General features: G+C 42.5%; 1 protein-coding gene across 2 annotated transcripts; it reads right to left on the reverse strand.

Annotated features, from left to right (window-relative positions):
- Positions 1 to 4,773: 4,773 nt before the first annotated feature.
- TRIML1 (tripartite motif family like 1) lies at positions 4,774 to 10,910 on the reverse strand. Of its 2 annotated transcripts, none has more exons than XM_039241220.1 (6): positions 10,409 to 10,910; positions 10,076 to 10,171; positions 9,005 to 9,178; positions 7,637 to 7,659; positions 7,365 to 7,462; positions 4,774 to 5,661 (listed from the first exon to the last, which is right to left on the reverse strand). In XM_039241220.1, exons 1-6 carry the CDS (start codon positions 10,823 to 10,825, stop codon positions 5,111 to 5,113), a joined length of 1,359 nt encoding a protein of 452 aa, XP_039097151.1. In that variant the 5' UTR covers positions 10,826 to 10,910; the 3' UTR covers positions 4,774 to 5,110. The 2 variants fall into 2 exon arrangements, with proteins under 2 accessions (XP_039097151.1, XP_039097150.1); XM_039241219.1 differs by having other exon boundaries at positions 9,005 to 9,235.
- Between the last annotated feature and the right edge of the window lie 1,423 nt (positions 10,911 to 12,333).

Here is a 12,333-nt window from a genome sequence, read left to right on the forward strand (position 1 = left end):
GTTATAAATATAGGGGTGCATGTATCTTTGAATTAGTGTTCTTTCATTCTTTGGGTAAATACCTAGTAGTGTGATTGCTGGCTTATAGGGCAGTTCTATTTTTATAATTTTAGTATTGATTTACTTTTAGGGACACCTGGGTGGTTCAGTCAGTTAAGTGTCCCACGCTTGATTTCAGCTCAGGTCAGGATCCCAGCCAGGGTCACGGGATTGAGCTCCACACGTCCAGGTCCATGCTGAGTGTGAAGCCTGCTTAGGATTCTCCCTCTCCCTCCATGTCCCTCACCCCTCCCTCCCTCCCTCCCTCTTTCCCTCTCAAATAAAAAATTAAATATTTACTTTTAAAATTAGGTAATACATGCTCACAAGTGTGAAGGTCAAAAGAATTTCCATGAAAGATAAGAAAACAATCCATAGATCTAGGTTTTCTTTTCCTTCAACTGATTTTTATGTTAACACTTTTCCCCTAAAATAGTGACACCTACTTTAAAAATATTTCAGAGATTTTGGTGCCAATGTTTTCCATTTTCCACACAAGTCTTCTGTGGCTTTTCTGTCCCCTTTATGACGAATTGCAAAACTAACATATTATGGGTGCCTGGGTGGCTCAGTCGGTTCCGTGTCCAACTTCAGCTCAGGTCATGATCAGTTCACGAGTTCAAGCTCTGTGTCTGGCCCTGTGCTGACAGCTCAGAGCCTGGAACCTGCTTTGGATTCTGTGTTTCGCTCTCTCTCTGCCTCTTCCCCACTCAGGCGCTCCCTCGCTCGCTCTCTCTCAAAATAAATGAACGTTAAAAAATTTTTTGAATTGAGATACTGTGCAAATTGAGGGAAAAGAAGGTGAGGGGAGACTAACAAAAATTCATCATACACCATGGATTAATTGTTTTGCTGTGTTCTCACATAATCACTAACACATAGCTATTTTTCACATCTTTGAGAAGAGAGAACAAAGGCTCAGAGAGTTTAAAGAATTTGTCAAACTGGGAAACAGTTACCTTGTGGTGAAGTTGAATGTTCCAGCTAAGGGCTGTGTATTTCAAAGTCCAAGCAGTGCCGCCTGCTTTCTCCCAGGATAGGCTTTTTTTTTTTTTTTTTTTTTTTTAAAGAAATGCAGTGCTTCTGGCCAGACCATAGCACAGGGGCAAATATGTTCGCTCGCTTGTTTCAAAACAGTGTGTCTGCATCTTCCATGTGGAGATGAGTAAAACCTTCTGGACTACCTGCCCAGAAAAACTTTCCTAGGGGAATGTATAAGCTGCAAACAGGCCCGCCGGGCCCACGGGCCGCTCTCCTGCCTGCCGGAGACATTGGTGAATAATTAGAGATGCACACAGAGGTTTATGTATATGCACACTCATCGCGGTGTCACGTATAATAGCTACCAGTGGAGAACAATCTAAATGTCCCACAGTGGGGGGATGATTAAATCGATTAGGGACATTCATATAGTGGAATCTTACTGCCATTAAAAATCCTATTTTCCAAGACAATTACATTTAATTGTGTGATCCTATATTATTCCTGGATACTGGAAGACAACTACAAAGAACATTACAAGGCTAATTGGGAAACTTTTAATATGGACTATTTACCAAATAATATAACTTACTGAATGTAAAATGTTTATATGATAGATGTAATTTAACAAAATGTGCTAATTCTTAGAAAATGCATGCTTATTATATATTTAGGGATGGAAAAGTCATATATTTAAGAAAAAAGCTCACAATAGAATATTAAGATAATTTTCATGTTGCTTAAAATACATATCCATAGGGGAAAAAAAAGACTAGAAAGACACACACCATAATATAAACATTGGTAATCTCTGTATAGTGAGACCATCTGCAATTTTTAAAATTTTATCCTTTGTACATTTTATCATTCTTCAGTTTTCCTACTAAGACCAACTGTTCTTCTGTTCCCACACCTTTATGGTATATGCACAGAGAGAAAGTCAAGTGTAGAGAAAGGTTGATTGGGCACGTTGCTGACTTGAGTCGGTAAGAGGGCCTAGTAAAGCGATCCAAAAATAAGGTGCCATGTAGTAGTGGAAGCGTAATAGGTCAAAGTAACATTGTTGTGGGGAAGGGAAAGTAGGGCAGGAGAGTATGTAAAGACCTCACCTGAAGAGCTAAAGGAGTTTTATTGGTAAATTGGATTTCAGGGCAAAAGATGTATATTTTATTTCTAAGGTACTCTAGGACAAGCCAAGACAAGTTTTTAAAAATGAAGAAATCAGATTGCAGCCTTGCATGGAAGATCATGCGTGATGTCCTCTGCCCTCAGGACACGACATACCCCTTCTCCTCTAGCCCATGCATAGAAAGGGAAATGGCCAGGATTCTGGATTCCATTTTGGCAATGTGCATGACGAGAGGCTGCTCATGACTTGCTATCTCCCTGAGACAATTTTCCTCTCAAGAAGGATAGAAGAAAGAGATCTGGGAAGGAGAGAAGGAGTTCATAGAAGAGAAAATAGGAAAATTTGAGTAATGGTGGCAGGTCCCATGTGGGACACCATTCACATTCGAAAAGATGTCTGACAGATGTTCAAAGGCTGAGGCAGAGAGACCAGACAGACCCTGGTCTCATTCAAGGGGATGAGTTTGTCAAGCAAGGGAGTGCACCTCTCAGTTGCTCATTCTGGCCACTCTCCCTCCCATCCCCACCACATCTGCCTGGCTTGGAGTTTATATCCAGAAGCCTTGGTTGAAAATGCTTTTGCAACTTTTTCATGGGTGTTTATATAAACTCTGCAGAGTACGAATAGTATAGATTCAATCTTTCCCACACAGGCGATCGGTGGCAGACCCAAGGCAGACAGTGATCCACACAGGATGACTTTGCCAGAGGAAAAAAAAATAGGCTGCTTTCCTTGATAATACCAGCCCATTTGGGATGAAAGGAAAAAAAGGAGCTATCACCTTACACCACAATTTAATGTAATGTGTACTAAGTTAAAATATATGACCTTTATATTCATTTATAAAAAAACCAATGTGGGGGGTGCTCAGTCGGTTCAACGTCTGACTTTGGCTCAGGTCATAATCTTATGATTTGTGAGTTCGAGCCCCGCGTTGGGCTATGTGCTGACAGCTCAGAGCCTGGGGCCTCCTTCAGATTCTGTGTCTCCCCCTCTCTCTGCCCCTCTCCTGCTCATGCTCTGTCTCTGTCTCTCTCTCAATAATAAAGAAAAATGTTAGAAAAATGTTTTTTAATCAATATGGGTTTTTTGTAATTGAGAAAGCTAGAGTCCAAATATATTTGGTGTTTGCTCTTCATAATTTATTCCTTAGCTTTTTGAGGTGATAAATCAAGAAATAAATTTAACAAAATTTAAAAAATGGGCAACAGAACAAATTGTTCAAAGGGAGTGTGATTGGTTCTCCATCACTAAAGTTCTCAGATTCTAAGTATATGTGATGTCAGGGTGAAAATGCAAAGAGCGAACACAGAGAACAGAAGAGGGCATGATTTGGGGCCCAAGGTCTAATTCAGATCTGCTCCTCTACCTGTGAGGGCAGAAGATAAAAATGCATAAGTTTGAAAGAGAAAGTAGATCTAGATAAATGAGAAGATTGAATACAAACCCTGAAGTAAACCCAGTTACTCTCTCTCTTTCTCCCTTAGCCCCTCCCCCTTTAGGTGTCTATGCTGACTAACAGATTCAATATCAATTTTCTCCCCAACTTAATCTCTAGTTTAAAGACAAAAATCTGTGATAAGCATGTTTCTTAATAATCATGCAGTTGTGTGTGGGTTAAACCCTATCAGTTTTCTTGTCTGTGACTGAAAACATGGGCAGTGACTTCTGTGAGTGGGAAGAGGCAGGAAGGGGTACCCATTGTAATTGGTGCCATTCTGCAATGCAAGCAAGGAGAGAGAATTCAAACAAACAAACAAACAAAAAAAAAAACTGGAAAAAAAAAACAAAACCCTGCAGGGACAGAGCACTAAGAACAGTGAGCGTGGGTGTAGAGCTCCAGCAAAAGGTGATCTGAGACCAGGCAAGAAGAAGGTCAGTTCGCAGAACTTCCTCCCAAACCCTCGTGTGTTGGGATGGAGTAAGTAGATTGATTTTGCCTTCCTGTGATTAAAGCCTTTTTTTTCTTATAAAAAGTAGCAAAAGCACATAAAATAAACTTATAAAAAATTCAGTAAAGTCATTTGGCACCTATAATCTTGATACATTTATTGAATAGAGACTTTGTTCTGTGATCTTTGAACATATTCACAGAAAGTTCCAGTCTCTAGTGGTTATGGTACCATGAATAATATGATGATATTGACACCTGTGTTTGCTGTATTCTGTACATGTAAGCCTTCCTGACTGCAGATACTTCCTGACTGCCCCATGGGATGGGAAGAAAAGCAGCTTTTCAGCTGAGGCTGTCATGAGTCCCTCGCACCAACCCTGGAGAGGAGAACCCAGGCATCTGCCCCCACCCAGAGGACTCAGGCTTGCCCCAGCATGCAGAGCTCTGCACATAGAACATAGACATATTCAAATAACAGAGTTATTGGGGCGCCTGGGTGACTCAGTTGGTTAAGTGACTCAATCTGACTTCAGCTCAGATCATGATCTTACGGTTTGCAAGTTCAAGCCCCACACTGGGCTCTGGGCTGACAGCTCAGAGCCTGGAGCCTGCTTCCGATTCTGTCTCCCTCTCTCTCTGCCCCTCCCCCACTCATGCGCTGTCTGTCTCAAAAATAAATATTACAAAATATTAAAAATAGAGTTCTTTAGAGTCAAATAAATAAGTACACTCAAAAATGTGATACATATTTATAAAACTGGCCTATGACAATGGGATCAGGGATAATAGGGGCTAACGCTCTCTCTACATTTTCAATGACCAGCATGTATGTGGGACAGTCTAGATAACGAATTTGTTAAATACAAGATATGATCAGCCTTCTCTGATGTTGAAAGTTGACTGTCCAATCTGGCTGTTGATTGTGGCTCAAATTAATGGAAAGGCTTTGCGGGGGCTTTCCTTTAAGATCACCCAGTATCGATAGTGTCAATGCATTAGTCATCTTAATTAATAATCATCTGTTGGTCTTAGACCTCATCCTTGGCGAAGGCTCAGGGGTATCTCCATCAGACATAACTGTTCAGTGAGCAGATGATAAGAGGGCCTGTGTTCGTCCCTTCATTTGGGAGGCAAGGGGAGAAGATCGGCCTGAGAGCCTCTTGAAAAGAGGCTGGAGGGAAGCTGTAGATGAGGGACTCATCTGTCAAGTTGTAGAACGCTATATGTCCAGACTCATAGTCTAAGAAAACACCAACCTTATGCACAGGCTCTCTGACGTGTTGACCTTTTAAAGGTGATGAGACCCAAAGACTATAATCCTCTCCAATTTTTAAGCCTATAAGTGAGAAGAGGTCCCCAGGTGGCTTTGGGAGATTGCCCTTTCTGCTCACGGAGTCCTTGCAAATGCCCACTTCCCACTCGGTCTTGTTGCCCACCTCCACCTCCCAGTAGTGTCTCCCACAGGTGAAGATCTGAGCGCCCAGCACAGTTGCAGACTGGTCAAATCGTTCTGGGTTGTCAGGTAATTGCTGGCGGACTCCACCGTGTCTCACGCTTTTCAGATCCTCAGACAAGACAAGATAGGCATTGGCTGTAGCTGGATCCAGAGTTATGTCCGCTGCAAGAGGAGAGAAGAATGAATCCCCTCTTGCATTCTTGAAACCCCTTTTATACATGTGGAATTTAAGTTAAATTCTTAGCTTCCAGTCCTATTTTTAAAAATATAATTTAGGTGAGTATGGTGAAGAGTTGTGTTTCCTTGAGAACAGAAGCTCTGAGCTCTTCTCTCACTGTTTTACAATCACTGAAAGTAAATCACTAAAAAGAAACAGAGAGAGTCATGTGGACAGTGAAATCTGCCTGAGAGGAGAGAAGAGGAATTTCTGATGGAATGGAATGGAAGTTTTCTGTTAACAGCATAGCTTTAAAATTCAGAGCTATCTATCCACACAGGGCATACTCTTTGTCATTTGTATTCAGATGAGCCAACACTCATTCTGGTTATTCAGTTTGGGTGGGAAAAAAATAGAGGCACCAATCCGTTCTGAACTTATCCTTAGGTGCCTAGCATTTTCTGTACAATATCTCATTTAATCATGGCACTTCCCCCCCACCTTTTACATTTTTTTAGTTTTGAGAGACAGAGACAGAGTACAAGCAGGAGAGGGGCAGAGAGAGAGACAGAGGCACAGAATATGAAGAAGGTTCCCGGTTCCAACACAGAGCCTGATGCGGGGCTCAAACTCCTAAACTGGGAGAACATGACCTGAGCCAAAGTAGGTGGCTTAACCAACTGAGCCACACAGGTGCCGCTCCCCATTTTTATAAAAGTGGAAACTGAGGTTCACAGAGGTTAGGAAACTTGTCCAAGATTACAGAGTTACTGAGTGTTGAATAACAATCCCTGATCAGCATTTTTCATTATGTCGTGCAGAAATGCAGCCTCCTATAACATTAGTGAAACCATCCGTGACCGGTTAAGTACATTGTGAACCAGTGAGAGACCCCCACCCCCATCTGCTGAGAGGAGGTCACAGAAGGGGCTCCCAACCTTCACTGACCTCTAAGACAAGATTAAGTGTCCCTACCACATAATTTCATACTTTTATTTATAGATCAAATCCTAATCATCACTCATTATTTGAGATTAATGTCTGTCTCCTCAAGTTCTATAAAAGCAAAGGCAGGTCTGTCTTATTTATCGCTGTAAGAAAGCTCAGAGTTTAATGGCATAGTACCAGGTACATAATTGGCACTTATCAAATATCTACTGAATCCAAAGCCCATTAGACCTTCCTCTGAAGGTCAGATTGTCAACGAGTTAAAAGTTGAAAACTAAAGCTAAGTTCTCTTCGCGATAACCAACCTAAGTATCCAGAGCATTCTAAGAGGATAGCTTGAATGGTGCCTCACTGGGACTTAAGAATTTAAGTAGCTTTTATCCTCAGAAGAACAGAGGTAGAAAGGCAGAAACCCCTGAGGAGGGGGGGGTGTGTGCGGAAGCGCACGCAAGGGGATAAAATGGACGTAATGGAACAACAAAAAGGAAGTGCCAGGGATCCTTAGACAGAAAACACAGGCAGAAGACCCCTCAGTCAGGTGTGCTTCTGTCTGCTTCAGACCAGAGACAGTCTGTGGCCCCAGCCCACCCTGAAGTTTCAGGCAGACTCACTGTGCCTGGCACCCATAGAAGCCTGGCACCCAGATGGCGAATATTCTATGTCAGAGGAATCTGCCAAAAAGCTCAGTTTTGCATTCCCTAGTACACACTGAAGTTAACTCTGCAAATCCCTGGAGGTTTGACAAATCAGGCTGACTTACTGCTGAATTTTTTTAGCATCTCCCTCATGCCAGTGATGCGGCACAGACTCAGTTCCGTGGTGGTGGCCTCCGGACACTGGAGCAAGAGCGGCTCACTCCTACAAGAGGGCAGAGACCGTCACTCTGTCTCCCCCGCGCAGACCACAGGCCTCCAAGCCGAGGGTCCCTCTTGTTTCTTCCCAACAGCATGGACACTCTCCTCCCCACTCTGACGAACTTCTCAGCAACACACCCCTGTTTCTTACATGGCTGAACCCAGACTGCCAACCTACCTTTCCAGTGTTCCTTTCACATCCTAAGGGGAGAGAAGAAAGAGGGTCAGTATCTGTGCACTTTGATCTCTAACAAAGACAGAATCCATTTGGGATCTAGTCCTTTATACTTTCACAGGAGGGGGTTCTCAGAACGACCAGACTCTCTTGTCCTTTCCTCATACCATCACTTTGTCAAAAGAACCTGACACTGACAGAGGAGCCAAACTATTGATTTTGTGATCTGATGCCTCAGGGAGTCAAAGAGCAGCAGAAGGAAGTGGGAGAGCGGGAGTAAGCCTGTGCAGTAGGGGTGCGGGAAAGTCACTAAGTTAAACAGCATTCTGTGGGGGCTCACACAGCCCGAGTTTACAAAGGCCCCAGAGAATGCACTAGTGGCCCCAGGAGGCAGCAGAGCAGAGACGGTGAACCATATGGGCTCAGTACAGAATACCGCGTTTCGACTACATTTTAGCTGTTTTTTTTTTAATGTTTTATTTATTTCTAGGAGAGAGAGAGAGAGAGAGAGAGACAGCGTGAGCAGGGGAGGGTCAGAGAGAGAGGGGGTCACAGACTCTGAAATAGGCTCCAGGCTCTGAGCTGGCTGTCAGCACAGAGCCCGATGCGGGGCTCGAACCCACGAACCGCAAGATCATGACCTAAGCGAAAGTCGGACGCTTAACCGACTAAGCCACCCGGGCGTTCCATATTAGCTGTTTGATAGGCACATTTTCCAATGGCCAGAGGTCTGAATTATTAAGTAAGAGCTACTATAAACCCACAGGGTAGATTACGATTACCAAGAGTACATAAAATAGTATTTAATTTCACCAGCTCTCTGGGAAGATGAGATGTAATGTGCCAGCAGCACATAGTAAATGCTCATTAAACAAAATAATTAATGAAGCTGAAGTTGCAGACAGGCAGGCACAGCAGAAAATGGAGTCATCATCAGGCTTGGTCTGGAAAGCTATTCTATCTACTGGGTTTTTTTTCTCTGTCTTGTCAAGCCTTTATTTATACTATAGACATTAATCCTTTTTTTAAACAATGTTTATTTGTTTTGAGAGACAGAGCACAAGCAGGGGAGGGGCAGGGAGAGAGAGAGACACAGAATTGGAAGCAGGCTCCAGGTGCTGAGCCATCAACGCAGAGCCTGACATGGGGCCCAAACCACGAACCAGGAGATCATGACCTGAGCCGAAGTTGGAGACTCAACTGACTAAGCCACCCAGGGGCCCCTAGAACATTAATTCTTTAGGAAAACTATATCGGGTCCAGAACTTAGTTTTTTGGGGGTAAATAAAGAAAAACTTTTGCATAGCTTGAAATATTATGGGCTACAATATGTTCTTGTTAATGTCACATTGATGTTCCCAATAGTCTTACCTCAAAAGATTCTAAAATGGAGTTCTGACAGGTGGACTCTATCTGCTCAATCATTTTGCTCAGGCTTCTTATTTGCTGGGTCAGCTTGATCTCATTGTCCCTCAGCTTCTTCATGTTCTCTTTTTCCTCCTTTTCCAGTAACTGCAGCTGTAGCTGTTCATCCTCCTTCAAAAACTGGTGCATTTTTACATATTCTGACACAACAACCTGCTTACAGGTCTTTGTCTCTTCCTGCCACCCACACACACACACACACACACACACGTACGCACACACATGGGAACAATATAATAAAGTTAGCGACAGAAATGCCTGTGTAGACTTTAAATCCTCGCAAAGTCCTAGAGTTCCACTATGACACATAACACATATTCTACTAAGTAGTTGGGGGGATAGTGTGATATTTTAGGGGGTATGTGTGCTCCAGATACACTAGCAAACAAAACCAAAATGTCTATTCCCAGGAGGCTGTCATTCCGGGGTGGGAACAAATATAAACAACTAAGAGATACAAATCACAAATACTCCCCTTTAAGAACTCAGTGTATTGGGAGAATCAGATACACACACGGATGTTTTAAATATCTGACTCAACACTGAGGCCTTTGGAAGATGGCTCACCTTCAAATCTGTGACTAACTCGAGCATTTGTTGAGATATACTACACCAAACTGTTATTTGGCCTTTATTTCCCTTTGCCTTTTTCCCCCACTCTCTTTTTACCTCAAAGCATTTGAGCTATTTCTTTTTATTGATTTTTCATCCTATATTGTCTGTAACTTGTAATTTTAAATAATTATAATCAGAGCCATAATAGAGGTAGCCACCAAGTTGTATAGGTGTACCTAGAAGAAAAGAAAAGAAGCAGGCCTGGCAATGGGGAAATTGTTCGAAGTGAGTCTCGGGATTCTCAGGTGGACAAGCAGAGGTACGCAGCCCAAAATAAAGACACTGCATATTGTAGGATGCGGATTGACAAATTTGGTCTTTGTCCCCTGGTATTTTACTAAGTATCCCTTTAGTCTCCCTCATAGAACATATACAAGATACAACAGTAAGCCAGTTACTGACCTTGCACAGTGTTACTCTTTCCTTCTCATGGGATAATATAACCTGAGTTTCCTTTTTCTTTTTACGCAAAAGATTTAAGATTTCCTGGAGTTTCTCCTGCAATAGAAACAAATTCTCTGTGGCAAATGAGCAGAGCACCAGGTTGTGAAGAAGACTTGAGCACCAATAAAAACATGATGAGCTAACACAAAGAGTGAAGCAGGATCCACACCAGGTTTGTGGTCTGGTGCCCGGAGACCAGGACCCATGATTGTCACCAATAGAGAATATTATGGGCATAAGTGATGGAATGTGATTTGTGTTCTGAGATTTGTATTGAGCAGCCAATCTTACTTTGTGACGCTGTTCAGCCTCACGGGAGGGATACAATCTGTTTATTCCAGGACACTGGGTTGAGAAAGCATTTACACCCTGCTGCTCATCAGAAAAAGCCTTAGCGGCTGCCCCAGAGCCACCTTGTTTGCTCTCGCTCTGCAGCACATGGGATCGGAGCTGCTTGCCGATGCCAGCCAGCCTCCCCAGACGCTCATTGGGCTGGAAGTGTGGGCTCTCCAAGGTCCTCCAGCACTCAGGACAAGATAAAGGGGTGCTGTGTTCCTTCCAGCTCCTCAGGAGACACGCCACACAAAAGCTATGCCCACACTCGGTGGTCACCGGGCTGGTGAAATAGTCCAAGCAGATGAAACAGGTCAGTTCTTCTCTGAGATTCTCCATCAAATCTGCTGTAGACATTTTTACAAAGAAAGACATAAAGGCAAGGTCATGCCTCTATTCTGGGATTAGAAAAGTCCTCCCTGAGGTTCTATGGTTTTGAGTAACAGGTGGGTGATCAGTTGCTATGTTGTTCATACAAGAAACTCTTACTCTCCTGTGCTTGATTTCACCAGCTGACACATACTCTCTTAACAAAAAGCCAATTATGACTCAACGTGGAATCCTTGTACACTGGGTTCATCATCAACCCCAAACTTTTAAGGAATCTCTCACTGCTCAAGAAACATACTGGATACTGTGGATACTTGTTCCTAACAGACTTTGTTCAAGAGTAGTCTATTATATATAAATAGCACCAGGAAAACAATCAAGTACCTTGATCTTAAGCTGGAAGCTTAGGTAATTTATTGTGAGCCAATACAGAGGTTTAAGGTATGATGATATCTAATAATACCTGAAATGGAAATATGGCCCAAATCTTTTGGAAAACTCCACTAATGGAATCTAGTTAAGAAACTGTAGGCAGAAAATCATAATACCTATCCCGTCTCTCATTAGGCCCTTTTAGGTGCTTGATCAAAGCCTGAAATAGTTTTGCTCCTTAATGAGGTACTGTGTGCTTTTATTTAATCTTATTCATTCCAACAAAATGAAAGCAAGTCCATTGAAATATTCCCTGATTTTAAATGTACACTGGATTACCAGAGTTATATTTACTACTCCACCCTGCAGACCATGATACTCTCACCTCTCCACCACCACTGAAAGCATGTAAAACATTATTATTGTTGGAAGTTGCCTCAAGAGGCCATAACACTATGGAGTGGAGGGAAAAAAACTATACTTCAGAATATAATTTTGTTCACTTATTTTCACCCTTTGAAACTAGGTCTTCTTCAACTCCGTATCAGTTCTAACTGAACAGAAATCCAATGTGCAAATAGTTTTAGACCTATGTAAAACTACATGGATAGCATGGAGATGGTGTACAATGACCATTGAGATTATTAGTGCCTTATCGTATTAATCTACATTGCCATATGCTCATGAGGCAGCCCTTAATCATGGCCTACCACCCACTCACTGACCTCCGGGAAGTGCACATTTAAAAGTTCTTCCTTAGAACCTAACCAGTTTCTCCCTCCCACTGAGTTCATCGTACCTTATTTGTGTTCTTACCCTGTCTCATGGCAGCGCTGACCACCATCCATGGGTCTCTATCACCTATGCTCTTTCATTCATTCCTTTCTGATTTTCGTGGTTCCCACTGGTTCTTCTTTCTCACTTATCTCCAACAGGATGCTGGATGCTTTCCTAGGTTGAACTTTTGTAAAAAGAAGTTTTATGGACTGAAAGGATTTTTCCTCCATTTTCCTTCCTCCTAGTCAACTCTCATCCTTTTGAAGTTATTAATCCGAATGTTTTAATCGTGTGTTTTTTATGTGACATTTGTAAATTACTGAGGTGACAACTTACAAAAACGACAAGAACAACAAAACACAGCAGAGTTATACTAATTTAAATAGAGAGGAAGCATCAGTTCG

The sequence above is a fragment of the Hyaena hyaena genome, unplaced genomic scaffold (assembly GCF_003009895.1).
Source record: "Hyaena hyaena isolate Hyena2069 unplaced genomic scaffold, ASM300989v1 scaffold_190, whole genome shotgun sequence".
Lineage (NCBI taxonomy): Eukaryota > Metazoa > Chordata > Mammalia > Carnivora > Hyaenidae > Hyaena > Hyaena hyaena.

Bases quoted from the DNA above. Each gene is read 5' to 3' on its own strand.
- TRIML1 (XM_039241219.1), bottom strand. From the start codon at position 10,825: ATGTCTTTCTTTGTAAAAATGTCTACAGCAGATTTGATGGAGAATCTC. The intron at 9,236-10,075 runs GTCAGTAACTGG...TGTGGGTGGCAG, and splicing joins AAAGAGTAACACTGTGCAAG to GAAGAGACAAAGACCTGTAA. The intron at 7,660-9,004 runs GTAAGACTATTG...CTCTCCCCTTAG, and splicing joins CCATTTTAGAATCTTTTGAG to GATGTGAAAGGAACACTGGA.